The sequence below is a fragment of the Lipophrys pholis genome, assembly GCF_963383615.2.
Source record: "Lipophrys pholis genome assembly, chromosome: 3".
Lineage (NCBI taxonomy): Eukaryota > Metazoa > Chordata > Actinopteri > Blenniiformes > Blenniidae > Lipophrys > Lipophrys pholis.
In genome coordinates this window covers 31,875,735-31,900,727 of record NC_137627.1, presented here as the reverse complement: position 1 = coordinate 31,900,727, position 24,993 = coordinate 31,875,735, and the positions used below count along the sequence as shown (strand labels likewise).

The 24,993-nt window shown below is 43.0% G+C and overlaps 1 protein-coding gene across 1 annotated transcript in view; it reads left to right on the top strand.

Annotated features, from left to right (window-relative positions):
* The window catches only part of cdon (cell adhesion associated, oncogene regulated), a 41,807-nt gene extending 22,001 nt beyond the window's left edge, over positions 1–19,806 (top strand). The window contains exons 8-19 of the mRNA XM_080460447.1: positions 2,462–2,736; positions 3,740–3,914; positions 5,164–5,280; positions 7,152–7,355; positions 10,196–10,377; positions 11,221–11,326; positions 13,330–13,452; positions 13,703–13,894; positions 15,726–16,009; positions 16,113–16,192; positions 18,135–18,370; positions 19,216–19,806. Coding sequence (XP_080316573.1) covers positions 2,462–2,736; positions 3,740–3,914; positions 5,164–5,280; positions 7,152–7,355; positions 10,196–10,377; positions 11,221–11,326; positions 13,330–13,452; positions 13,703–13,894; positions 15,726–16,009; positions 16,113–16,192; positions 18,135–18,370; positions 19,216–19,370 — 2,129 coding nt within the window. The 3' untranslated portion in view covers positions 19,371–19,806. The remainder of the gene's footprint in view (positions 1–2,461; positions 2,737–3,739; positions 3,915–5,163; positions 5,281–7,151; positions 7,356–10,195; positions 10,378–11,220; positions 11,327–13,329; positions 13,453–13,702; positions 13,895–15,725; positions 16,010–16,112; positions 16,193–18,134; positions 18,371–19,215) is intronic.
* The last annotated feature ends 5,187 nt before the right edge of the window (positions 19,807–24,993 follow it).

The following is a 24,993-nucleotide window of genomic DNA, read 5'->3' as shown; positions in this document are numbered from 1 at the left end:
TGAGTAACTCAGTTGCCATAAGATCTGTTTCAGCACTTTGTGCATTGATCGATGTCCGCAACTTCGATTCACGTTCAAACTGAGGAAACCAGATATGGGACCCAAAAAAATTAGTTTTTTTCTTTTCTTGTACTTATCAATAATGAGTGATCAAGTATGTATACAATATGACATACAGTATTAGGAGTGGTGGGAAAAAAATGTGTCTGTGCATTTTAAAGATGGAAAACAGGAAACGGAGTGTGAATGATTGTTTTTTTAGAGAATGCTTTAGACTTTTGATTCCCAGGCCTGATCACACACACACAGACACAGATTAGCCTTAGGCTAGCCTTACGACAATGTTTCAAGTAGTGGGGCGTCGCTTTTGCATTTCCGTTTCTGAAAAGTTTCACATATTAATCGGCAACGGTTTGAATATGATGTTCGTTTCCACATGTAGGCAGAAACGCTGAAAAAGTTGGGCCACAAGTAGGTGTTGTTTGTTTTTGTAGTGAATTTGCATGCTCATGCAGAGCAATGCTTCATGAACGTTAGCAATGGCGAGTATGCAGACATTCGTTTGGACACACTACCAAGTTGGATTGTTATTCCAGGTGACTGTCAAAATAAAACTACAAAGTCCCAGGAAAAAATGGACTGGGAGACATGACATGCTGGAGGCCGCCATTGTTGTTATTGTCTATCTACTCGTGCATGTGCAGAAGAACTATTTACTATGACCATGTTGCACGTGCACAGAGACGGGCCCTGAGCATTTTCCAGAAAGTTGTGTTTTCTATCGTTTACACAACAACTGAGTCAGAGCTTTTTCGTAAAGTTCCACTTAGAGAGCCATTTCCAAAATGTTGCATTTTCACTGGCCGTTTGTCGAACCTCGGATCCAGGAGGAACAATGCGGCTTTCGTTCAGGTCGCGGCACACTGGACCAGCTCTATACTCTCCACCGGGTGCTCGAGCGCTCATGGGAGTTCGCCCAATCAGTCCACATGTGTTTTGTGGACCTGGAGAAGGCGTTCGACCGTGTCCCTTGGGACGTCCTGTGGGGGGTGCTACGGGAGTATGGAGTCCGGGACCCTAAGGGCTGTCCGGTCTCTGTACGCCCGGAGCAGCAGTTTGGTTCGCATTGCCGGCAGTAAGTTGGACCTGTTCCCGGTGCACGTTGGCCTCCGGCAGGGCTGTCCTTTGTCACCGGTTCTGTTCATAACTTTTATGGACAGAATTTCTAGGCACAGCCAGGGACCGGAGGGGGTCCAGTTTAGGGACCACAGGATCTCGTCTCTGCTTTTTGCAGACGATGTGGTCCTGGTGGCTTCATCAAACCTGGACCTTCAGCGTGCACTGGTGCGGTTCGCAGCCGAGTGTGACGCAACTGGGATGAGGATCAGCACCTCTAAATCCGAGGCCATGGTTCTCGGCTGGAAAAAGGTGGCTTGCCCCTTTCAGGTCGGTGGAGAGCCCTTGTCCCAAGTGGAGGAGTTCAAGTATCTTGGGGTCTTGTTCACCAGTGGGGGGAAGATGGAGCGTGAGATCGACAGGCGGATCGGTGCAGCGTCTGCAGTTATGTGGTCGCTGTATCGGTCTGTCGTGGTGAAGAAGGAGTTAAGGCAAAAGGCGAGGCTCTCGATTTACCAGTCGATCTTCGTTCCTACCCTTCTAAACAGCTCCTCACCCTATCTCTAAGGGTGCGCCCAGCCACCCTACGGGGGAAACTCATTTCAGCCGCTTGTATCCGGGATCTTTTTCTTTCAGTCATGACCCAAAGCTCATGACCATAGGTGATCCTTGTTTAGACTGCTGCCCCCGCAACCCGGCCCCGGATAAGCGGAAGAAAATGGATGGATGGATGGATGCATTTTCACTGTGTTCGAGCACCATTGTCATATAAACAGACCCCCAAAAGACCCAACAAAAGTTTAGCATTTTCACTTCAAAATCTTGTGGTGTATACAGGGCCTAAGAAGCGCCTCGGGTTAATCGGAGTAGAAAATCCAATTTCTGCACAGTTAAGCATTAATTCAGCTGCAGCGCAAGCTCCAGTTCAAATCAAGTCCTTCATTGGTCACACACAACAATTATACCTAGTATAATGTGCAGTGAAATGTTTTAAGTACCTGTTCCGCACAGAAACAACAGTTTTTATGAGATGGAAGAATAAAAATAAAAATCTAGAACACACATAATGAAAATGGCACACTATATGACATTGTCAATAATAAAGAAAATTAAGGCACACGAAAGATAAAAGATGAATTTGATCCCAGCCATAATCAGGTGCCACGATAACAAAACAGTAATCACTTCACCTCAGAGTGGTCATAATCTTATGGCTGATTGTTGTAGACCATTGATATTTCAATGGATGTGTTGATGGTGATATTTGTACTAAACCTTGAATTTTGTGTTTTGGTGTTTGCATCAGTTACATTTTTAATCATCTTTGATATTTTAACCCTCACAGACCTGCAGTTTGGTTCGACTGCCGATGTGCTGCTGGAGGCGTTACCATCCCTCCACCCCATGCAGAGCGACGAAGGCCACGACCACTCGTTGACCGAGGATGAAGGCAACCCCGTCAATCTGCCAGCCAACCGGAGCAGCGACCGTCCGACTCCGGAGGCGCCGATCATCATCAGCCCTCCTCAGACTCATAAGCCCGACGTGTACGATCTGGAGTGGAGGGCGGGGCGGGACGGAGGCAGCCCCATCAATGCATATTTTGTCAAATATCGAAAGGTGAGGGGAAACAAAAAAAAGCTTTACATTTTCACCCTGAAGCTGCAGAGCTGCTGTCTCTTTATGGGTTATCATGCTGCTAATTAGCTTCAGTAGGATGACCTCGTCAGTACTGAACAAATTGCTGCCTTGTTTACACAACTTTTTCAAGAGAAAACGGAACGCTTTCATTGCGATGCCGTTTATACGACATCAGAGCCACGAAAACACAACTTTTGAAAACACTGCTGTTGCACATGCGCACCATGACGGTAGTAAAGAGTTCTTCTGCAGACAGGACTTGGTAGTTTAGTAGTTGAGTCACCCGGAGAAGCAACCCATCTTGGTCGTCTGCCCATTCAAATGTTTTTGTATGCACCATTATTAATGTTTATAGCATAATGTTTTCTGCGTATGAGTGCGTGGCTTCATTACAAAAACAACAGGCAGCACCAACTTGTGGCCTGACATGCTAACTACATCGTTTTCAAAACGTTGCCTTGTAAACATAAAACTTTCCTGAAACAGAAATGCAAAAACAATCACTTGAAGCGTTGTTGTGTAAACAAGGCCTTAATTCTCCAGACAGTAATGCCTTTTTATTCGTTTCAACAATGTTTATTTTAGGAAATCATATGTAGATTATAAAGGCTCTTGTTTGTTACTGACTGTAGAATTTGTTGATTTTAATGTGGGAATCAGTTGTGAAACAGATTAGCTTTCAGTGCTAATACCTCGGCTAGCGGACAAGCCGAATCGAGGGAGAGAAAAGCAAGAACTGATTCCCCAAGTAACCAGTTCAGTTTTATTTACAGTAAGGTAAAGTAAACTTCCAAACTTAATAAAACAGTAAATTATGAGTAACTTTCAAAGAAGCAGTCGGGATTTGGATCAAAGTAAAAAAAAACTGACACTGTCATTAGAACTGTGACTGTTAAAGACTTCAAGATACCGAATTGTGGAGTTTTCTGTTTTTCTCTCGTTAGTTTTCATTGTTGAATTTTTATGTGTCTGTTCCTGTCAGGTGGATGAAATGGGAACGTGGGTGGGCAGTTGGCACACGGTCCGAGTCCCCGGCAGTGAGAAGAGCCTGCGACTGTCTGAACTGGAGTCGTCCAGTCTGTACGAGGTGCTGATGGTGGCTCGAAACTCGGTGGGCGAGGGTCAGCCGGCCATGCTCACCTTTCGCACGGGCAAAGGTCAGTCCTACCCCTCAAAGATAAAAGAAAACAACTGTATTTGTGCGGTTCCTATCAAATTACATTTTTTGCACTGGAAGATGCGACTTTGCGACTTTTCCCAGGACAAATTTTCAGCTGCCTGAAGCGTCAACAGTAAATGTCAGGTTTTGGTATCAGCTCCTCTGAGTTAAAGAGCATCTGGTCGTTTCTGGACATTACATTTTGCGGCGACATTCAGCAGACATTTAGGAAGAGATGTATATCCGTGACAAAAGCAGAAACATGCTTCTTTTTTCTGCATTGACCGCATTGCATTTTCCATCTAAGGGCATAAAGACTATGCTGCTTTTTTTTTTTTGTGTGTGTGTGTGTGTGTTTCTAACTTTACATTAACATCGTGATAGTGGTTTTTGAAAGACGAGGCTCTATTTTAAATCATATTTAACTGTCGCACAGATCCATATTAAATTAGTTTATGTTTCGTGTTATGTTCATGAACGCAGCCTCACTGTATCCTGGGTCTGATAGCAGATTGCCCCTTTAAAAAGTCTGTTTCCATCTATTTGAATCACAGACAAACCCCACTGATCACTATCAGTCATTGTACTTGACTGTGAGGACATTTTATGTGTTTTTGGGACAAATAAAAATAAGAATGACCACAGATGTCGAGGGGAAAAAAAACCTAACAATAGTTCTCTGCCACAGCAGGGATGATAAACTGTTCCTTGGTCAGAAATATTTCAAAAGCTGCCAAAGACCACAGACATGATTGCATCCCTAGGGTGGCTTCTTTTCATAAAATGGTCCTGAACCAAAGGGAAAAGTCCAGATGTGGCTGCGAACTCCACCAGAGAAATACGAAGAGATGTTGATTTTTTTGTTTTGTTAGGCCTGTTTCTGTAACATACAATACATCCGGCTTGTTCCTTTCATATATATGAAAACTCGTCTATTAAACATCACCATCTGCTTCAACCGAAATGACATGAATCAAAATAAATGGCACATTTGCTTTGGTATAGTCGGTAATGACCACAGCCTGGAAAAAAAAAAAAAATCCAAGCTACAAAATTATTGTTGTTATTTTTACTTTTAAATGCAATTCCAAGCAATTTGCGTGAGGTTGTTTGTACTCTTTCTGCTCTTGAAAGGTTTAAACGGGATCTGCACGCTCACTAAAACAACTGCACAGCTAAGTTTCCAAGTGGAAACCCCTCAAAATCAGAAAATACCCTCTGAAGCTGTTTTCTTTTTTTTGTTCCAGAAAAGACCACTTCCTCCAACAAGAATCCCTCCAAGCCTCCTGTCATCTCGATGCCCCCCAAAGCCCCAGAGGACAAAACCCCCAACACCCACTTTGGAGTCGTCATACACGACCGAGGTGAGCGTGCGTTGTGCCGACTCCGATCGCGGGATGTTTCTCGAAGTAAACCATGGGGCTTTCTGTCTTGTAGACGATGCCAGTTCGAGTTCACGGCCAGACTGCTGAGCTGATGTCACAGCGAGATGTTTAGATGTGGTCTGCTTTGTTTCTTTCTGCTGCCGAGTACAAACACTGGGACCGTAGTTGACACTGTGTAATGACTCTCCGGAAGAAAAATGCTGTAACCACAAAGACATGAGACTGCACACAGCTTCGGAGTAGTACATTTAACCTTTGACATCTCCCTGTAATCCGTGTGTAAAGACTCATGTTTGGATTAGGGTTTGGATTATGAAAATATCGCAATGACTTTCTCTGTCGCAGCCTGATTACTGACTGGTTTGGTGTGAAACTGCACTTCGGTTAGCTCCAACTAGACATTGCAGTGCTCAAAGCATCAAATGTAAACGATCGAGCACAGACGTCAGAAACTAAACACTCCATGTTGTGTTTCAAGGTCACTTTTACTCCATAAGGAGGATCCAGTTTGGGATTAGAAGGGAATTGAAGGCACGCACAAAACTTGGGTTAGGATTGCAGTTAACGCCACAATTAGGATTAGATTAAATGTGAGTTCAAGTTCAAATCGACAGTAGTTCAGGGACGACTCTATCAAATTGAGGTTACAGGTTAGAGTTTTGAGCTAATCCTCAATTTGATGTTGAAGTTAGGATTAACTATTGAACTGAATTCAATCTTTGACCTTGATCCTGATCATATGAACGGAGTTTGGAGTTCAGGTCGAGTTTGTGATGTGCTGGGTTTTAACAGTGTCATGTTTTGAATGGTTGAATTCATATGAACGCTGTTTGACACCGGTGTCAAGGTTAGGTTAGGCCAGAGGTCTGCAACCTGCGGCTTTTTCGCCCCTCTGTAGTGTCTCTTTCTAAATCAACATTCTGGTTTTTATGTGCATTCCACACCATTTTTCAATCTAATCTCCACAAACAGCCGTAACTGATAAAACTGATAAAACTACTCAAAATAAAAAAGCAAAACAAGAAGAAAAAAAACTGGAAAAAAGATCAAATCGCAATGATAAAATCATTAAAAACAGTCAAAAGAAAGTAAAAATTGCTAATATGGCTAAAATTGTTGTAACCATTAGGAAACGCACAGCGGCTATAAATGGCTAAAATATTTAAGATGACTTAAGCTGAAACAATCCATGGGGAAAACAGAGGAGAAATTGCTCAAATTGGCTACAAAAGTAAAGAAGTGCAATAGAAGATATCTAAATAGTAGCCATCACACTTCATCGAAGCAACGTCAGTTTTCAGTTTGAAAAGTAATAGTTTTCCATGTTTTTTCCTCTTCTTCTTTTCAGACAATTAACATGTTTTGTGGCTCCAGGCAAATTTTATTTGGTGGAAAATTGCCCAAAAAACATCTTTCGGTCATAAAGGTGTCATTCGCCTAACTCAGGAGTCTAAAAGTGGCAGCCTCGGGTTAAACTGGCTGTGAGTCAATGTCGTCTAAAGGCATTGAAATACAGAATGTGTGTGCTTATTTTTACTCACAATTACATCCAGGCCTACTTTACTGGAAGTGACAGTAGTCCTTTCACTAACCCTCCTCTCTCTCTCTCTCTCTCTCTCTATCTCTCTCTCCTTCTCTCTCTGTGTCTGTCTTACTCTCTCCTGCCTTCTCTAACTCTGTGACTAAGAGCCGTGGCAGTAAGTACACATCCCTTCATGGCTTCGCTGTGATGTGTGTTTTCTCCCTCCCTGTGAACTCCTTGTGTCCCTGCATGAGCCTCCAGAGCAGCGATGACGGTTGCCAGCTTGTAATCTGGAAGATTTATCCTCTTTTATTTGTTTCTGTTTCAGTGCCCGAGGCTCCCGATCGCCCCACCATTTCCATGGCGACCGAGAGCTCGGTTTACGTCACCTGGATCCCGAGAGCCAATGGCGGCTCTCCGATCACAGCTTTCCGTGTGGACTACCGGCGTGGCCGCAGCGCAGAGTGGGTGGTGGCCGCTGATAACATCTCACCTCTCAAGCTGTCAGTGGAAGTTCGTAATCTGGAGCCCGGTGGGTTTACACATTGTTTTTGACCTTTCTGAGCTTGTATAAAACTGTTGAGCTTGTTGTTTTTGTAACCTGAATAAATAGCATACATCTCAGAGTTTTAAAGTTGTTTACTCTGTACACTTTACGTGTAACTCCTACACAAAACAAATGTTTTATTGCATTGAAGGGTGAATCCTTCACACAGTGCATAACAGATAAAGGCCTTCAATTTCTCTTTAAGAAAACTAATGTGTAGGTTTAATACACACTGAACAAAAATATAAACGCAACACTTTTGTTTTTGCTCCCATTTTTCATGAGCTGAACTCAAAGATCTAAGACTTTTTCTATGTATGCAAAAGGCCTATTTCTCTCAAATATTGTTGACAGATTTGTCTAAATCTGTGTTAGTGAGCACTTCTCCTTAATCCATCCCACCTCACAGGTGTGGCATATCAAGATGCTGATTAGACAGCATGAATATTGTACAGGTGTACCTTAGGGTGGCCACAATAAAAGGCCACTCGGAAATGTGCAGTTTTGCTTTATTGGGGCGGGGGACCAGTCATACTGACTGGCTTTCTGACCCACCCCCCCTGGCCTTTTATTGTGCCACCCTAAGGTACACCTGTGCAATATTCATGCTGTCTAATCAGCATCTTGATATGCCACACCTGTGAGGTGGGATGGATTAAGGAGAAGTGCTCACTAACACAGATTTAGACAAATCTGTCAACAAGATTTGAGAGAAATAGGCCTTTTGCATACATAGAAAAAGTCTTAGCTCTTTGAGTTGAGCTCATGAAAGATGGGAGCAAAAACAAAAGTGTTGCATTTATATTTTTGTTTAGTATATATGAAAAGCTAACTTACAGCTATAGTAGAGCTTGGTGATAAAACAGACGTGAGCGCTTAGCTATGTTTCATAATGTGTGTTTTATGGGTAACACCAGCTGACACGACTCTGGAGATTCCACTGGATCATAATGTTTACAGTGATGTTGGTGCATTTTCTTACGTGATTTAAAAACAATTAGATTGTGACTATGGCAATAGTTCAACCTACTAACATAACAAAATGTCGGCATACTGCATTTTGTAGCAGTATGAAGTAGTGTGTGTGTATAATAACAATAGTGATAACTTCGAGTGGCTTACTTGAGCATTACTAACATTATCAATGAATTATTAAAAATACATGGATTTCTATAACATACAACACCATGCGTACTTTTGTGCTAAAGCAAAGCTTTATTTTCTGAACAACATATACCATATCTTATCGTATATCAGACAATAGTATCTTAAAATTAATGTTATTGAATATCAACATGTGCAATCCTAATCACAATAATACAACATAGTAATCGCCGCTGAACATATGAAATAGGACACTGTCACATGTTGATGGTGCATTTATTGAAAGCTCGATTGAATCTCACGTGAAAATCCTGAACAACCACATAGTCGATCCTCAATTAATTGTTGGCATCTCATAAATAAAGTGCAGCTTAATGACATTAATATAAAGGTATTCGAAATCTAGAAGGTGCCTGGTGATTATTGACAGAAATAACATACAGTATAACATACAGGAATTAGCTTTTTTTTTTTTTTTTACCAAAAGTGTGGATGAAATCAGGGTTTCACCTCAACAATGAGAGTCGTGTCACAGATTCTAAGCTGAACGAACGCAGAGACCCTCCGCTGACAGTTTCCACTCTGCGTCAGTGTCACATTCCACAAAGTGAGCAGCACGTTTAGCCGAGCAGCAGCAACAGGTGCTCCAGAGGCTTCCCAGGACCGTTTTGGACCCGATCCAAGGCTCGCACTAAATAACTGTCGCGGTCCAAGCAAAACAAAAGAAAATAGACTTGATCCCTCAAAAATGCTTCGGGTTGTGGGTTAATTCATCCCAAAACGAAGGAGGTTGTTGACACAAATGGCTAAATTTAGAGCCGAAATGGAGCCAAAAACTACTGAGTCAGGAGGAGAACTGCTCCATTGAGTTTCTCTTTTCATAATTTATTTGATTGTGTTTCGCTTGAATAATCAAATTGAATCCTACACCACGCTTGATTAGGACATATTTTTTAATATTGTTGTGTTTAAATTTTTTGTCTTAAAACAGAAATCAAAAGTAATGATTGAAATCAAACATTCAATCCGATTTAGAGGAATTTGGCTTCCACATTATTGTAAAAATAGTAATATATTTTACTGTTCACTTATCAAAGGCAATTTTCAATCATTACTGTTGCATTGACTGTATCAATAATAATTAATATCATTAGACTAAAAAGAAATCCAATAAAAGTTGGGGTGCGTCATGTATTGCAAATATTTCTCATTGCAGTATGTTTCCATTCACTGTGCATTCCTGCTCTGCATATCAACCTATCTGAGCATCAGACTGAGCCAAAAGGCCCCAGATTGTGGTGAAAATGGATCATATTTCACTTTATCTATTCAACATTAAACCATACTTGGTTAGCTAACATTCAAAAGCACGTGAATCTAAAACATCTTGAAAAAAATTACTAAAAACAAACAGAGTGAAAAATCTTCTATGATTCTGAAATACTACTGGTGGGAACTGCAGAAGAAGCGCCGGCACTTCTGGTTAAATTTGGGTCTGAGAAGAGAGAGAGCACTGAAATATAAATATATCGTGAGCCATTTCACAATCGTAATACTTCAGAAAGTAATTAAACATTTCGGATATTTAACATCTTGCAGCCATAACTAAATTAGAAATGGAAAGTAAAAAAAGAACTTGTATAAAAATACAATCTTGTATGAATGAAATGGAGAGAATAAAGCTTGAGAGTACATAAAACATTATGGTACTCTTCTTTCAGGATCCCCGTACAAATTTCGAGTGGTAGCCATGAACCTGTACGGCGAGAGCCCCCACAGCATCCCCTCCAAAGTTTACCAGGTGCCTCAGGCCAGCCCTCGAATCGCAGACCGGCCCGTGGTCGGACCTCACATCTCGTCCACAGACGCCATCAGTGACACGCAGATCATGCTGCGCTGGACTGTAAGTGACCGCCGTCGTAAATGCACTTCTGAGTCTGCGAAACGGGGAAAACAAAAGACATATTAAGTCCGATATTAAGCAAGCATTTGTTTGTAAATAATAACCATGATCATGTGTCGAAGTGTTTTAGCAAAACACTGAACCTCAGGCTTCTCCTCCTGGTATGAGAGAACATTGAGTCTGCATGTTAACGCAAATAATATTTTGATTAACCTACAGTCAGGAATCTCTGTATTTCATTTGCAATATTGGATTATTCAAAACATTGAAGCACTTGTTTGTAACTTTTCTTGCCCCTTGTTGTTCTTCATTGTTTTGCACCTGCAAATCGTGGTTATTACAGTTTTTCACGTCAAACATGCCACATCCGAAGTAACCTGACCTCCTCTGGCCCCTGCATTACACCAGCCCATGGAGTGCTTTAGTGGATGTGCTGCTTTTTTCCAGAAGTCTCACCTGTTTTTGCTCCTTCGGTGGGTCTCCTGCAGCCGAGACTCAATCAGACTCTGAAGTGAGCGGCGGCGCTGATTGCAGCTGTGCTCCCGCAGAGGATAAGAGGCCCTGCTCCTCTGCGTCTTGATTCAAAGCCGATTCACCGCCTCAGAACATTTTGAGCTGCAGATGGACGCTGATAGTTCCCCACATTTACTTAACCTCAGAACTGCCTCATTATTCATGGACTTCAGACAGACAGTGCAATCAGCATCCAGTTCGCAGTCACGTACATCTGCTGATAACAAAGCCCGCCATTAGTCGCCGGAACATTTCCTCTCTTTGTATAATAATTGCCCGGTGGATTGCTGTCGTCTAACGTCATTTTTTGTTCCCCCCGTCCCCATCCAGTATAGTCCCTCGAGTAACAACAACACTCCGATCCAGGGGTTCTACATCTACTACCGGCCCACGGACAGCGACAACGACAGCGACTACAAGAGGGACGTGGTGGAAGGTGAGCGGAGCCTAAGCTGACAGCATCGTGGACTTAGACTCACGCTGTGCAGATAAACTGGGAGCTGGGAGTGTAATGGATACCGCGGGGTGCAGAGAATAGGGGGCACTTCTGCTCTTTGATTTATGGAGTGTTCTCCCCGGCCAGCAGAGCTTTTCTGAAATCTGTTTTTAATAAATGGTTGCCAGCTAATGGGCCGAAGCTGTAATACGAGCCGGGTCCGAGGAGGACGGCTCAGGTTGCTGCGTGGAATGCTAACAGTTGAGCCCGGTACAGGAAGGGAAGGAGGGGCGTCCGCTCACTCGACCCAGCTCTGCAACATTTGAGCTTCTGGCTTTCCACAAACTCCTCGGCGGCGGGGACAAATGTCTGCTCACACCCGGAGAGCATTTGATTCATGGGACACAAGTCCAAGTACTTTAAGACACCAGTGTTTTTCCTCGTAGTTTAACCTTTAATATTTTTATTGATCGTGACGGACATTTCCAGTTCACTGTTACAGCCTTACAATGTTTAAATATTGTTTTGATACTGATGGCTATCTAGTGTTTGTATTATTGAAGTTGAATCTGTTCTGATGTTCCCTCAGCAACTCCTGACTCTCCAGGACGCTTCAGGAAAGAGATCTGGTGTAAAACTTGAGCACAGTTACGATTCATGAGCCATTATTGATTATTTCTTTTAAATTTCTAATGTTAACAGTGGACGTTGATGTGAACAAGGTTTAAGTGATTTTCAACGACGTTTGAAATGAAAACGCATCTTTTGGGGGGTTTTCATTTCAGAAATGTTTCGAAACATTTTGACAATTATGTCCTTTTACACGGAAACTGCTAAAGTTTGTCAGGCCACTAGTCGGTGCTGTTGTTTACGTGTGTGTGTGTGTGTGTGTGTGTGTGTGTGTGTGTGTGTGTGTGTGTGTGTGTGTGTGTGTGTGTGTGTGTGTGTGTGTGTGTGTGTGTGTGTGTGTGTGTGTGTGTGTGTGTGTGTGTGTGTGTGTGTGTGTGTGTGTGTGTGTGTGTGTGTGGTTTCATCACAAAAACAGAGACCAATACGCTATAAACATCAACAATGGAGATGTATGGATGGACGACAACGTTGGATTGTTGTTCTTATTACTCTTATTCTTCTTCTTCTTATTATTATTATTATTATTATTATTATTATTATTATTATTATAGAGGCGGTCAACTATAAAACTACTAAGTCCCAGGTGAATATAGACTGGGAGTCATGACACGACCGATGAAACATTGTTATTGTCTATCTCCTCACATGAACTATGTGGTGAGCATACTCAGAAGCAGCATTTCAGAAAAGTTGCGTTTACCCCGTTTTCATAAAGTTCCACCTCAGGAACTTGAAGAAAAAAAAAAAAAAAAAGCATTTCCAGTGGCTCCGAGCATCATCGTGTAGAGAGACATCCAAAATGCAATGAAAGTTTTACGTTTTCACACAAAAATGTGTTAACGGGTTATTATTATTTTATTAAATTATTTTCTTCCAAAAGGTGAAGCCAAACTAAGACTTTATTCGACCCGCTTCCCTTCTGTTTCATTATTTTTACTGCAGGGGAGGGAAGCTTTATCTCCTCTGTCTTGTGATTAAAGCCACTTCAGCAACAAAATGCATCAAATAAACGTCTTTTAAAATCCAAGTGAAGCAGCAGCAAAACTTAAAGCTGTAAAAGATTTCTCCCTCTGCTTGAGTATAAGCATTTGTTTTAGTTTTTTACATAATTTGTTTCTTTTGTTTGAGTTCCAAACAGAGCAAACAGAGAGCTGCCATACATGGAGCTCGTCTAGAGTAAAGCAACTGTCGGGTCCTTGTAGGTCTGGGGGGGGTTGGGGGGGGGTTCAGGGAGTGAATGAAAGAGAGTATGAAGGACTCTAACCTCTAGAAAAGCGTGATACATGAGAAGAAGTGTGATCAGAAGAGAAACACTGGTGTGGACAAAAGGATTTCTCACTTTTCCCTCCCGTCCGACCTCTGTCCCTCCCCAGGTGTCAGGACGTGGCATATGATTGGCTACCTGCAGCCCGAGACATCCTACGATATCAAGATGCAGTGTTTTAACGACGGGGGGGAAAGCGAATACAGTAACGTCATGATTTGTGAGACCAGAGGTAAGAAAACACATGAACCTGCGCCACGCGAGAAAATGACTCGCGCTTTAACCCAAACCTCTACTTTCCAGGCAAGTTTCTGAGAAGCCCCGTAACTTTAATGACGGGTATGATCGCCAAAATTGCACAACATGAACGTACCGAGCTTTTATGAGACCCGACAACAATGGCTCATGTTTTATTGGTTGGTACTGTGCTGTTTTGTTTAGTTTTTCCCCCTCTGATGTTCACGTGGCCCCTCCCTTCTCAGCACGTCAGGCGCCGGGGTCGCCCAGCCAGCACCCCATCACCCCGTCGGACCCCCACCCCCAGGAGCCCCCCAGCCCCCCTGGAGGCCTCCTCTACCTCATCGTCGGCTGCGTTTTGGGAGTGATGGTCTTCATCCTGTTGGCTTTTATCGCCATGTGTCTGTGGAGGAACCGCCAGCAAAACAACATGCACAGTGAGTTACGCCTCTACCGCCGCCGTGAAGTGTATCGTGCAGCGTAACGTACAATAGTAGCAATGTGTCTGAACGCCATCGGCACATGCCGCGCACGCTCCAAGTTCTGCTGCAGCTCGCCCCCAGAGTGAGTTAACTCTGTACAACGCATTCTCATTTTTTATTTTTTTTTAAGCACTGTTGGCCCCAAGACAGCTAGTAAAACATATTCCAAGTGCTCCTTCCAAGTGCATATATACAGATCCCAGTGCGCCTGCAGAAAATGCTGAATCTGTACAAAATTTTGGAACTGAAAAGATTTTTCACCAAAAAAATCTCAGAGTGAGTCACAGGTGAGGTTTTGCAGGTTTTTGTGAGGTTTGACGTCTCTCTGGACTTCATCAACAGCATCATGGTTAATATAATGAGGGGGTTTAAAGTGGTGATATGTAGTTTCTGGTGCTTTACATTGGTGAGATACAGAGGGTTCATTTCACTGAGAAGATAAATAAAATATCTTCAGTTTGTGGCATAATACACTAAAATTGTGACAGTAAACGTGTGAAATTCACGAAATTCGAATAAACCTCACATTTTTCTCAAAGAATGTGGATGAATTTATTGTAGACCAGAGGAATTTGGCCTCCTCCCTCCAAATGTAAGGTATCTGTTACCATAAAAGATATTTAACCTTCAAAATGAAGTTAGCAGAGTTCAGAAACTTTCATATTAAGTTGTGTTGTTTATGCTGAAACTAGTTTATGTTGAATTCGTGAAATTAGGCAACTACAGCTGACATTACCTTGGGATTTTTCAAGTTGATTTTATATTTTATTGGCAATAAGTACGTTATATAAAATGAGTCAGACCCCTTCGTTTTCCCCATTGACTTTTCTTTCTTTGGATTTGTCCATGGTTAGTTTACCCAGAGTACTGCATTGCAAATACTGTTGTGTTGCGGTAAGTACTCTGGCTTTACAGTGAAGATGCTCCTTGTTTTAGTCTGGATTTTAGTGTGAAGTTTGCTTGATCTCCTCGTGCATGTGAGGATTTTGTCCAGGTAGTTTAGTCCAAAATCATGCAAGTGAGTGAAATTGGCGACTCATTGCACATAGGTGTGTGTGTGTGTGTGTGTGTGTGTGTGTGTGTGTGTGTGTGTGTGTGTGTGTGTGTGTGTGTGTGTGTGTGTGTGTGTGTGTGTGTGTGTGTGTGTGTGTGTGTGTGTGTGTGTGTGTGTGTGTTCTTGTTGTTCTTTTTTTTGCCAAATGAAAATATAAAAGTTCTTTGGAGAGCTGAGCTATAACTTTTACACGTCTGGTTCATCATTAGTGATTGTAGTAGTTTCTCTCTTTCAGTCAAGATGATTAAAGGTGCACAAGCATACGTCATATACATCCGTGGTGTGAAATTCATTTTAGTTCAGGAGCCACAAACAATTCAATTTCACCTGAAATGAGCCGAACTGGTAAAGTAGTGCATTAATAACCTTTAAATTTGAACTTCAAAGCTGTGAAAACTGTATGTTATTGCGAAATGTTTCACAATTATTACCTAAAATTACTCTAATATCAACAGAATGCTCATTTTAATTATACGTCTTTGTGCACAGTGGAGGGAAATGTCCAAAAACGCTTGTATTTTGCATTCATTTCTAATTTATGCTCTCAATGCCAGCATGGCTTTGAGGCTAATACTAGTGTGCAGTAGAGCTTTCATGGCAGCATCTTTGATAACTCCGTTTCACTCTCAGTGTTGTGTCGCTACTCTTTTTAAAACAGTGTTTAAAAAGGTGCTGGTTTCTTTCCGACTCTCTGACTGGTCCCCGTCTTTGCTCGCCCTCCCCGCCACGCAGAGTACAACCCTCCAGGCTACATGTGCCAGCCGGCTGAGCTCAACGGCCACGTCGTGGAGTACACCACGCTTCCCGGCACCAGCTGCCTCAACGGCAGCATCCATGGGGGCTACGGCCACAGCGGACAGATGTTACCCCAAGGGTGCCACCACCTCCACCACAAACTCCCCAACGGCCTGGCGTTGCTCAACGGCTCCGGCGGTTTGTTCTCGCACGGCCACGACGGCACGCTGCCCCACAGCACCCGGGACTGTGAACACTCCCGTCCTCACCACCACCACAACGTGAGCGCTCGAACCCCCCCCCCCCCCCCCCGTCAGACGAGGAGTTTCACACTGCTGTAAGGATTCGAAGTGGCTAAAAGTGGTGTCTGTGCTCTCCTGCTAGGGCGGAGGCGTGTACACGGCACTTCCTCAAACGGAGTCGTCGGATTGTATGAGCTGTCAGAACCTCTGCAACAACAACAGGTGAGCTGACATGATGATGTCATCATCCATTTAATTAAGCTGGTAAATCCAGAATCCCTCGTTTTCTTCTTGTGGAAGCAGGATTGACTTTCTACAAAACTGTGCCAAAACAATACGACTCTACATTCAACACAAATAGTCATTTATTTAGTAAATAATTTAGTAAAAAACAGTAAAAAATGTGTCGTAATACAGTGTAAACCACAAAACTACAGTTTAGCTATTTAACATCGAGAGGCAGCTGAACTAGCAACCTGATTGGATAGAATCAGCCAATCAGAACGACCCTGTGCAAGTCTGCCAATGACAGTATTTTGGTGAGTTTTTTTCTGGTACATTTGTAGCGCTGTGCCCAGTGGAGCGAGCGTGAAGGCAGATTAGCACAAACTGATTGTCGATGTTGAGCGAGAGGCGTAGAAAAATCTATGTTTTGAGTGCAGAATAGATTCTAGTTTTTTTCTGTGCTCACAATTTCACACTGTGCACTTGAGATTGTGGCCGAACATGCAGTAAATCCATGTGGGTAGGAGAAGTGTTGCTGCTCTGAACTTTCTCCTTTTTCACATTTATCTGGTATATATGATATACAGTATATAAAAATTTTAATAAACAGTAATTGCACCATACAGAGCAGGGATGCTTTTCAGGTTCAAGTAACTTTCATCTGATTTGCACAAGACAGAAATGTGCTGCAGCGAGATTTTTTACTTGATTAGTTTGGCAAAGAAATGCTTTGAATGTAGAAATTGACTGAATGATTGGAGGATAAAATTGACGTTTTGGTGCTATAAAAATATTTGACAAGGCAAATGTATTTTTATGGCACCATTCAGACACCAGGCAATTCACAAGGTTGTACAAAGAAATAAATTCATATATCCAAATATTATCATCATTGATTGCATTTCTAAAAAAAAAAAAAAAAAAAAAAAGATTTGCAAAGAGTAAAACAGACAAATATTAGTTAAGTGTCAGGATTAAAAGTTATGAGAGGGCAAAGAAACGCCCAAGTTAAAGTACTTTATTACTACTATGGTGAAGTCTTTTTCAATCTCCTTCTCTTGCTTCGTCTTTTTAAACACATCAGGTGTAGTTAAACCAAACAGCAATGTTAAACAATGCGGGCTGTTAAACCCCTTAATCCCTAAACTCTTTAATTAAATTCAAGCCTGTATCCTTAATTTTACTCACTTACTGTAAACTACGCACTTCCTGCTGCAGGGAGCGTAAACACTTTTATGGTGTCGGGGACATAAAATCCAGGTGAAACTCTCAGACTTCCTCCGGTGGAAACTCAAAATAAAGACTGAAAAAGATATTGCAAGAGTAAAGCTGGATTGTTCGTATTTCATAAGATGCAGCTAAAAAAGAAGCGCTCAGCTGCACACACACACACACACACACACACACACACACACACACACACACACACACACACACACACACACACACACACACACACACACACACACACTTGCCCTCCTGCTTGTCCTGTTTATGTACTCAAGGGTCCCCAGCATCACAGTTTACCCAGCATGCACCCAGCCAGCAGACCTAATGAGCCCCGTGTTTATTTACCTCCAGCTGCTGGGAAAGGGCGGGGGGGGGGGGGGGGGGTGTCACAATCCAATCACGTACCAATAGAGCCCAGTTCAGGGAAACGCGGAGAAGCTCTCTGTGTTTTGGTAACTTCACTGAAGAGCAGAAACCACAGCGTGTCACAGTTACGTAGAGGCTGTACCAGCGGATTCGTTAATCTCCGGCTGAGCCGTCGAAAACCTTTTTTGCAGCTGCAGCAGAGTCACTTGTGTTTAGAGGCGTCATTGTTTCGCACACTGTCGGTATTGACTGCGTCCGGGCGGGAAACCACGACCGTGGGGGGAGGATGTAGAGCCGGTGTGTGAATCGTCACAAGTGAAAGCTCCTCCGTTCGTCCCTGCAGATGTTACAACAAGACCAACGGCACTTTCTCCAGCGGCACTCTGCCTCTAATGCACCGCGTGGCGCCGTGCCAGCAGGACGGGCTGGAGATGGTGCCCCTGGGGCAGGTTTCGTCACAGTGCCGACGGGGCTCCGACACCCTGACGCAGGACGTGGACGAGCACAGGCAGTCGTCGCCCTCGCAGCATTCCTGCTGTCTGATCAGGACCAGCGAGAACTGCCCAGCAGATGACTCTGGTGAGCACGAACTCAAACCTGTTCCCTTTAACCTGCTTATTTATTTTGATTCCTGTCATTTCTGCATTTTTGAGCGAGACACTGAACCACGAGTAGCTCCCTGCATGACAGGAGTCACCATCAGTGTGTGAACACATGACTGACACTGTGCAGTCCTTCGGAACTGCTGAAGCATTAAAAATCCATTTACAGTATCATCTCTAACAGCTTCAGAGCCAGGCAGCTGCTTCCGATTCTTCACGTCTTCAAGTTGTATTATTCCAAAGTTGAACTGGAATTCCATTTAATTATCAGCCCCATTGTGGAATCCTACTATTTCAGTAGTTGAGGAGACTTTTTTTTGTCATTACCAATGTTCAGGTTGTCAAACATAAGGCCCGTGGGCCAAAACCGGCCCTGAGGTCATTGCAGGCACAGCCACGCTGTCAGCGTGAGTTTATAAAAACACCCATAATGCAACAGCTATTTGAGATTTTTTTACATTTCACTGTATTTTTCACCTGAAGACAATCATCATCATGAAAACTGGCTTCATGTTGAAATTTTAGTCATTTTCTGAAGTAAATGTTTTGTTTTGTGAAAATATAGACATTTTTATCACGTAGACTCGGCGCCACAATAAAGAAAAACTTAAACTTTTTAATATTAAGGTTATTATGGTATGCTATTTTACCACTCTTGGGCATTCGAGATGTCAGGGGACCCTGAAGTAAAAAGTGTTCAACACTCCTGATGTCTACAGACAAACTGCAGTATCGCCACAACGTGCAGTGAGCTTCTCTGCAATGTGTCCTTGTCTTTGTTAACGTGCCGTCTAATTTAGAGTCTCTGTTCTCTGCTCTCAGCCGAGGAGGAACCAGAGTTTGCGGACACGGAGGGGCCAGTGGTGTGCTGGGAGAGTCTCGACCTGCCGGACTTGGACTGTGACGAGAAGCCCGGGTGGATCTCCAGCAGCAGCCTGGCCGGAGAGCTGATCCAGCCGGGGCCGCAGGAGGCCTGAACGCCGTCCAGAGGGACGAGGCTCCAGGAGATCTAGTCAGAGACACTGCATGTCACGGTGAAAAGGACACAAACCTGTCGACGGACTGAGACGAGAGCAGCGAGGAGGCGAAAGAAAGACTGAGAGTGAAGCCAGACGGAGAGAATTAAAGAGACAGAAACTATATCCCGATTGGAGGGAGGACTCTTATCGAAGCTCACAAACTCTTTAGATGGCTTATTTATTTTTTTGTAGTAGTAAAATATTATTTCATATGAATGTATCTGTTTTAAAGAAAAAAAGTTTGTCTTTTATATTATTTATGCCTTTTGGATGAGAAATACATTTTTATTTTTTGTTGTTTTGTCCCTTTGTGTTTCACTCCACTGTGGAGATTAGCAATTGTCCGTGTAAAGTTTTGTAATAATATAAAGAGAAGCTATGGGAGAGTCGACCAAAAAAAAAAAAAAAAAAGGTTTTCTTGGTCTTTTCCTCTGTTCCCTCGTGAGCTGGATGACTTATTTGCGCCGTGGGATCCCCAGGCCGCGTGCAGAGCGGCAGATATCCGCGGTGGGGCTTTGATGCGTCCCTGTGACGGGCCGTTCCACTGCGCTGACCCCTGAACGGGGTGAACACTCCCTTCACTGTTCACATTAGGCCGCCGCGCTTTGCTTCACTGAATACTTGATAGCTCATCACTTTACACAAGATGCACTGTTGCTCTGAGAGCGCTGCTGACCTACTGGCCCCAATCTGTTGGAGAAACGCTGCAGTTACACTAGAACAGCGAGCGGAACCTCCCAGAAAACTCTGCAGTTCATTCAGCAGTTTCTCAGGATCATGTAAGATCCAAACAGCAGCAGAAGGAAAAAAAACCTTCTGTTTCACTTTTAAAAGGGAAAAAGTCGTCTCATAACACTGTGTTCTATTCTATATTTTCTGAGCACTTACAAACTCTTAGCCAGTTTACACAGCACACTAATCAGATCACAAAGGAAAAAGTTTTAGTTGAAGTAATAAAAAGATAAACAAATCTCTTTAATCCAGAAAAGCTCAGGAAGCTTTCGTTTCTCCTGGTTTCCTCCTCCAGTCCAGAAACGTGCATCTGACGTGAATTGGTGACGAAATTGGTCAGTAAGTTGGATAAAATGACGCAAGTCTAAATAACTGACGAAACGTTTCGAGATGAGCCAGTCCAATGACGAGAAACATAAAAACTCCTGTTTCCTGACACGAGTCAGGAAAAAGCGTCCAGTGTGTCGTTTCCATAAGAACCAGGATGCATCTTTTGCTCTTTTTCTTTCAGTTTGAGGCACAAAACAAAGTCCAAAACTCATGTTTGTGTTGAATTCATAATGAAATCCGACACCGATTTGGTTGAAGATCAACAGTCCCTGATGTAATAAATTGATGTTTCTTTCCTTTGTTTGCAGAAATCTTCACACTTTTACTAAAGAAAGAAACCAGAATCACAAGATTCCGCCAAGCAGAATGTATTAACTTAGTTCTTATTTATTGATTTGAGTGAAATGACCCTCTATTTGCTCCAACATTGGAGGTTTTGGCTTGAAAAAAGTCCGGTTCAACATCTCTTTAAACCACAAACTCCACAGTGATGTATTAGCAGTAGGAGGAAGATGACTTGTGAGACAACTCATTCATAAAAAAAGAAAAAAAACAACATTTGTAGTTTACTCTTCTCTGGTTTCAGTCTGTGTCTGGGGTTATTTCTTTTATTTTTTGAAGGCCTAAACTCTATTGGTTTAACAGTAATCTCGGTGGTGTGCCGGCTGATCGGACTTGATAGGATTGCAGCGGGCAGATGACAGGCCTGGCTGTGCTTCACTGAGGATGACTGCGGTGAAGGCTTTCCATGCCTGGTGCCTGTCTGCCTGGTGCTTCCTGCCAGCGCCGGCTGCCAGTCCTCCGGCCCCGGCTCGCCTGGCACCTCTTCTCTCCTCCTCTCATACGGGATATATTCCTGGCACTCGCTTTTATTCGCCTGCTGCTGCAGAGGTGTGGCACGGCTCCTTTCGACTGTTATTTTTAGTCACCGTCGAGGTTGCTGTGCTGTTTCTTTCTAACCCGTCCCCTCAGTTTTCCAGGAATAGCCTCTCTATGCATCTAAAGTGTAAAATTCCCCCTCAAGTGACTCCTGGACTAAAAATACCAGGACACACTTCATTCAGGAGTCTATTACCAGGCTGTTTGGTGGAAAAGGGAAGAAAACAATGGGAAGGAAATGAAGCTGGAAATGAAAGAACTGGTCCGGGAAGGGAGAGGAGATGCTGACAGATGCAGACTGTGCTGAGGAGGAGTAGATGAGGGGCAGGGTTGTCTCTAAATGAGCTGCTTCTCCATCTGTCAGTCGGCACCCTCCCTCGGCCCAGCCCTGCACCCTCTACCCACGCAGCTACACCCCTTCATTAAGGAGCCCATGGGAACAAGAAAGCTTATTGTCCGCCTTGGAATTTCTTGCCCCCTGCTGCAGAGCCGACCTGTTAACGCCGGTCCCTCTTCTCTCCGCCCACCATTCTTCCCCTGGCTCTCTTCTCCAGCACACCCTGAATGAACGCAATTCTTATGAATCGGGCAGTGTGTTGTTAACTGGCCTAATTCAGCCAAAGGCGGTCTAACCCCCCCCCCCCCCCCCCCCCCCCTCCGAGATGTCACAAACCACAAGCAAAGCATGTTGTGGTTGGATGAAGTCCAACCGCATTCCTGCAGGTCCCTGCAAATGATGAGCTCAAGACTTAATACCCTCATTTTCCCCAGAGGATATCTGCTGTTCATTGTAATCAGGGCAAGGACTCGGAGCATGAGGATGCCACAAAGTTGGTATTTTTGGGTTTCTTTTATAGCTGCTTTTTCTTGACTGTTGCTGTTGAATATAAACTCAGGAAAAACGTCTCATTGCTATCCAAGCTGCATCCACTTAACTGGACCAGTTTATTCTCATCATTATTGGGTAGCAGCCTGTTGATTACCCTCATTATTTATCAATGGAGCTATCAAACTAGGCACTTCTCACATTTACCTGAGAAAAAACTTTTAGAAAAGTTCAAGAATAAAGCGTGACTTCATTGAACATTTCTGATTTGTACATTTACATGAATAATAGCGTTTCTGAAAATATGAAATCACAGTCAAAGTGGAAACAGCCAGACTTTGTAAGCCTATGAAAAATAGGGTTGCACAGATATCAATACTGGGATACAGATATGAGGTATCTGGTCCGATACTGCACGTAGTACCTGTACTAGTGAAAGCGCCCCAATACAACTCGGCGAGTATTATGTGGCGCTGTGCATCAGCAAAGTCGTACACAAGAGAGCACAAGTGACATCCGCAGTTTGGAGATCCTTTAATATTTCATAGAACTACAAAATTTCAGATTAAATTTTATGTGTGCCAATTCGTATGCTCTTTTATTTATTTATTTTTTCACTAAAATCCCATCACCTTTGACCGGGAAGTTTTTTGCGATTTTCGCCAAAACAGTTTGCCGAATTGATAAAAGCCACAGCACACTATTACCGAATGTTCTGCACACTTTGATGTGCTTTATGTGTAAAGAAAATCTTTGCACCGAGCCTCTTAAAGAGGCAGGCACACAGAATGACAAAAGTAAGACGGATTGTGTATTAAGTTTTGCTAAAATATGAAGATGAAGCAAAAGATAGTTCATACAACACCAGCATTCACCAGAGACGTTTGGACCAGCAGAGTTAGACTCACGTCACTCAATAGCTTAACTGCTGAGCACATAACTCCAAGCCATGCTACATGCTTCATGCTAAAGAGTTTCGAGGCTCACACACCAGTGATGCTACATGCTACATGCTAAAGAGTTTTGAGGCTCACACACCAGTGATGCTACATGCTAAAGAGTTTTGAGGCTCACACACCAGTGATGCTACATGCTAAAGAGTTTCGAGGCTCACACACCAGTGATGCTACATGCTAAAGAATTTTGAGGCTCACACACCAGTGATGCTACATGCTACATGCTAAAGAGTTTCGAGGCTCACAAACCAGTGATGCCATATGCTACATATGAATAAAGAATGACTAACCGCGAACTGGAGCGTGTGGCGGCACAAGTTCAGTCTACAGTAGCATACTGGCGAATTACTATCGTTTTACATTTTTTCAACCATTTCAAAAGCATGAGACGATCTCACCTTTGCAGACACCTTCACTACCTTCAGTTGCTTTATTTGGTTCAATATATTTTGCACTCTTGTTTCTTGGAAGAAAGAAATTTCCCACGGGTAATTTTCCCAGTTCCAAGCTGTATGGTTAGTTGTGCCAGTAGAATTAAACGTGAACACGTAAAGTGGCCGTGTTTATTCCCTCATCATTGCCTCAGGTATCTGTGCACAAACACGAGTGATGAAAGATTTATGCCGCTCAGATTCAACATTTTTAAAAGGACATTTTCTCCCCCTGCGAGGATTTTATTCAAGATGTCAAAAAGAAGTCTAATGTTCCCTACATTTTTCAGAGAAGACCATAAAATGCCGATGTGTCCGTCCACTGCTGACACGCAACAACACACAGTAGTTAAATAAACAGCATAATGCAATTGGAGAAACAAAGACAACATGGGAGGGCGGCTATTTCAGGAGGATTGAAGGATGGATTTCAGTGGAGAACAATCCTAAAGATTCGTCTTGCCTAATGAGTGTATAATCCAGATGGCTTCAATAATCACCAAAACACAAGACTGTTTCGAGGGGGGGGGGGGGGGGGGGGGGGCATTTGAAATGGAAACCACAACCTCAGGTCTACATGGTGTCACGCTCCGTAAGTTTATATGGCTACAAAAGATGGCAGGAGACAATGGTGCAGTCTTCCACTGATCAAAGTGTTTCAGTATGTCTTACGGTCCGGCCTGCTGTTCCCACTGTGTTGGGAAACTCAAATAACACTCAGGTTTGTCCAGATGATTCACAGCAGTTGGTTTAAAGTGGGAAAAACTTGTTTTGTTTTGTCATTCTGGGATAAATCGATGAAGAAAAACTTCACACATCGAGCTCCATTATACACAAACCCTCACCTCTCGTACGCCATCCCAGATAGTTAGATGGATTGTTTCACTAAAAGTCAAGGTTCCTCCTTTGGATTGAGCCCAGATTCTCTGACACTTAACATCCACTTCATCCAGCTAAAGCTCTTCAAGGGCTGGAGTTTATTCCAGCTGAGTGTACCTATCACAGAGAAGCAATATAGAGGTAGAAATTATCCAAATATTATGTCTTTGTATGTGATTAAACCTGGAAAGTAAAAACATGGATGTACACGGCGAACATGCAGAGTGCTAACAGGTTTATTTCCTATATTGTGGTCAATTTACAGCAGAATTTAAATCCAGCTGAGTACAACCAGTGTCAATCGTCCAATATCAAAGCAATTTTGATTTTTGAATTTTGTTTCTTTAAATGCAGTTTCTGCACCTTCATTGTATTGCTGTGGAAACAAAACTCTTCATCTTTTGTTGTTGAAGACCACAGGATTATTTCGGGGGGGATTCAGTGGAACTATGTGAGATGAAGGTATGATAAAAGGTTATAATCACACAGCAATGGAGCACACTGATGAGACGACGCACTCGGTTTTAATTAAAAGAAAGGTCGTCAGT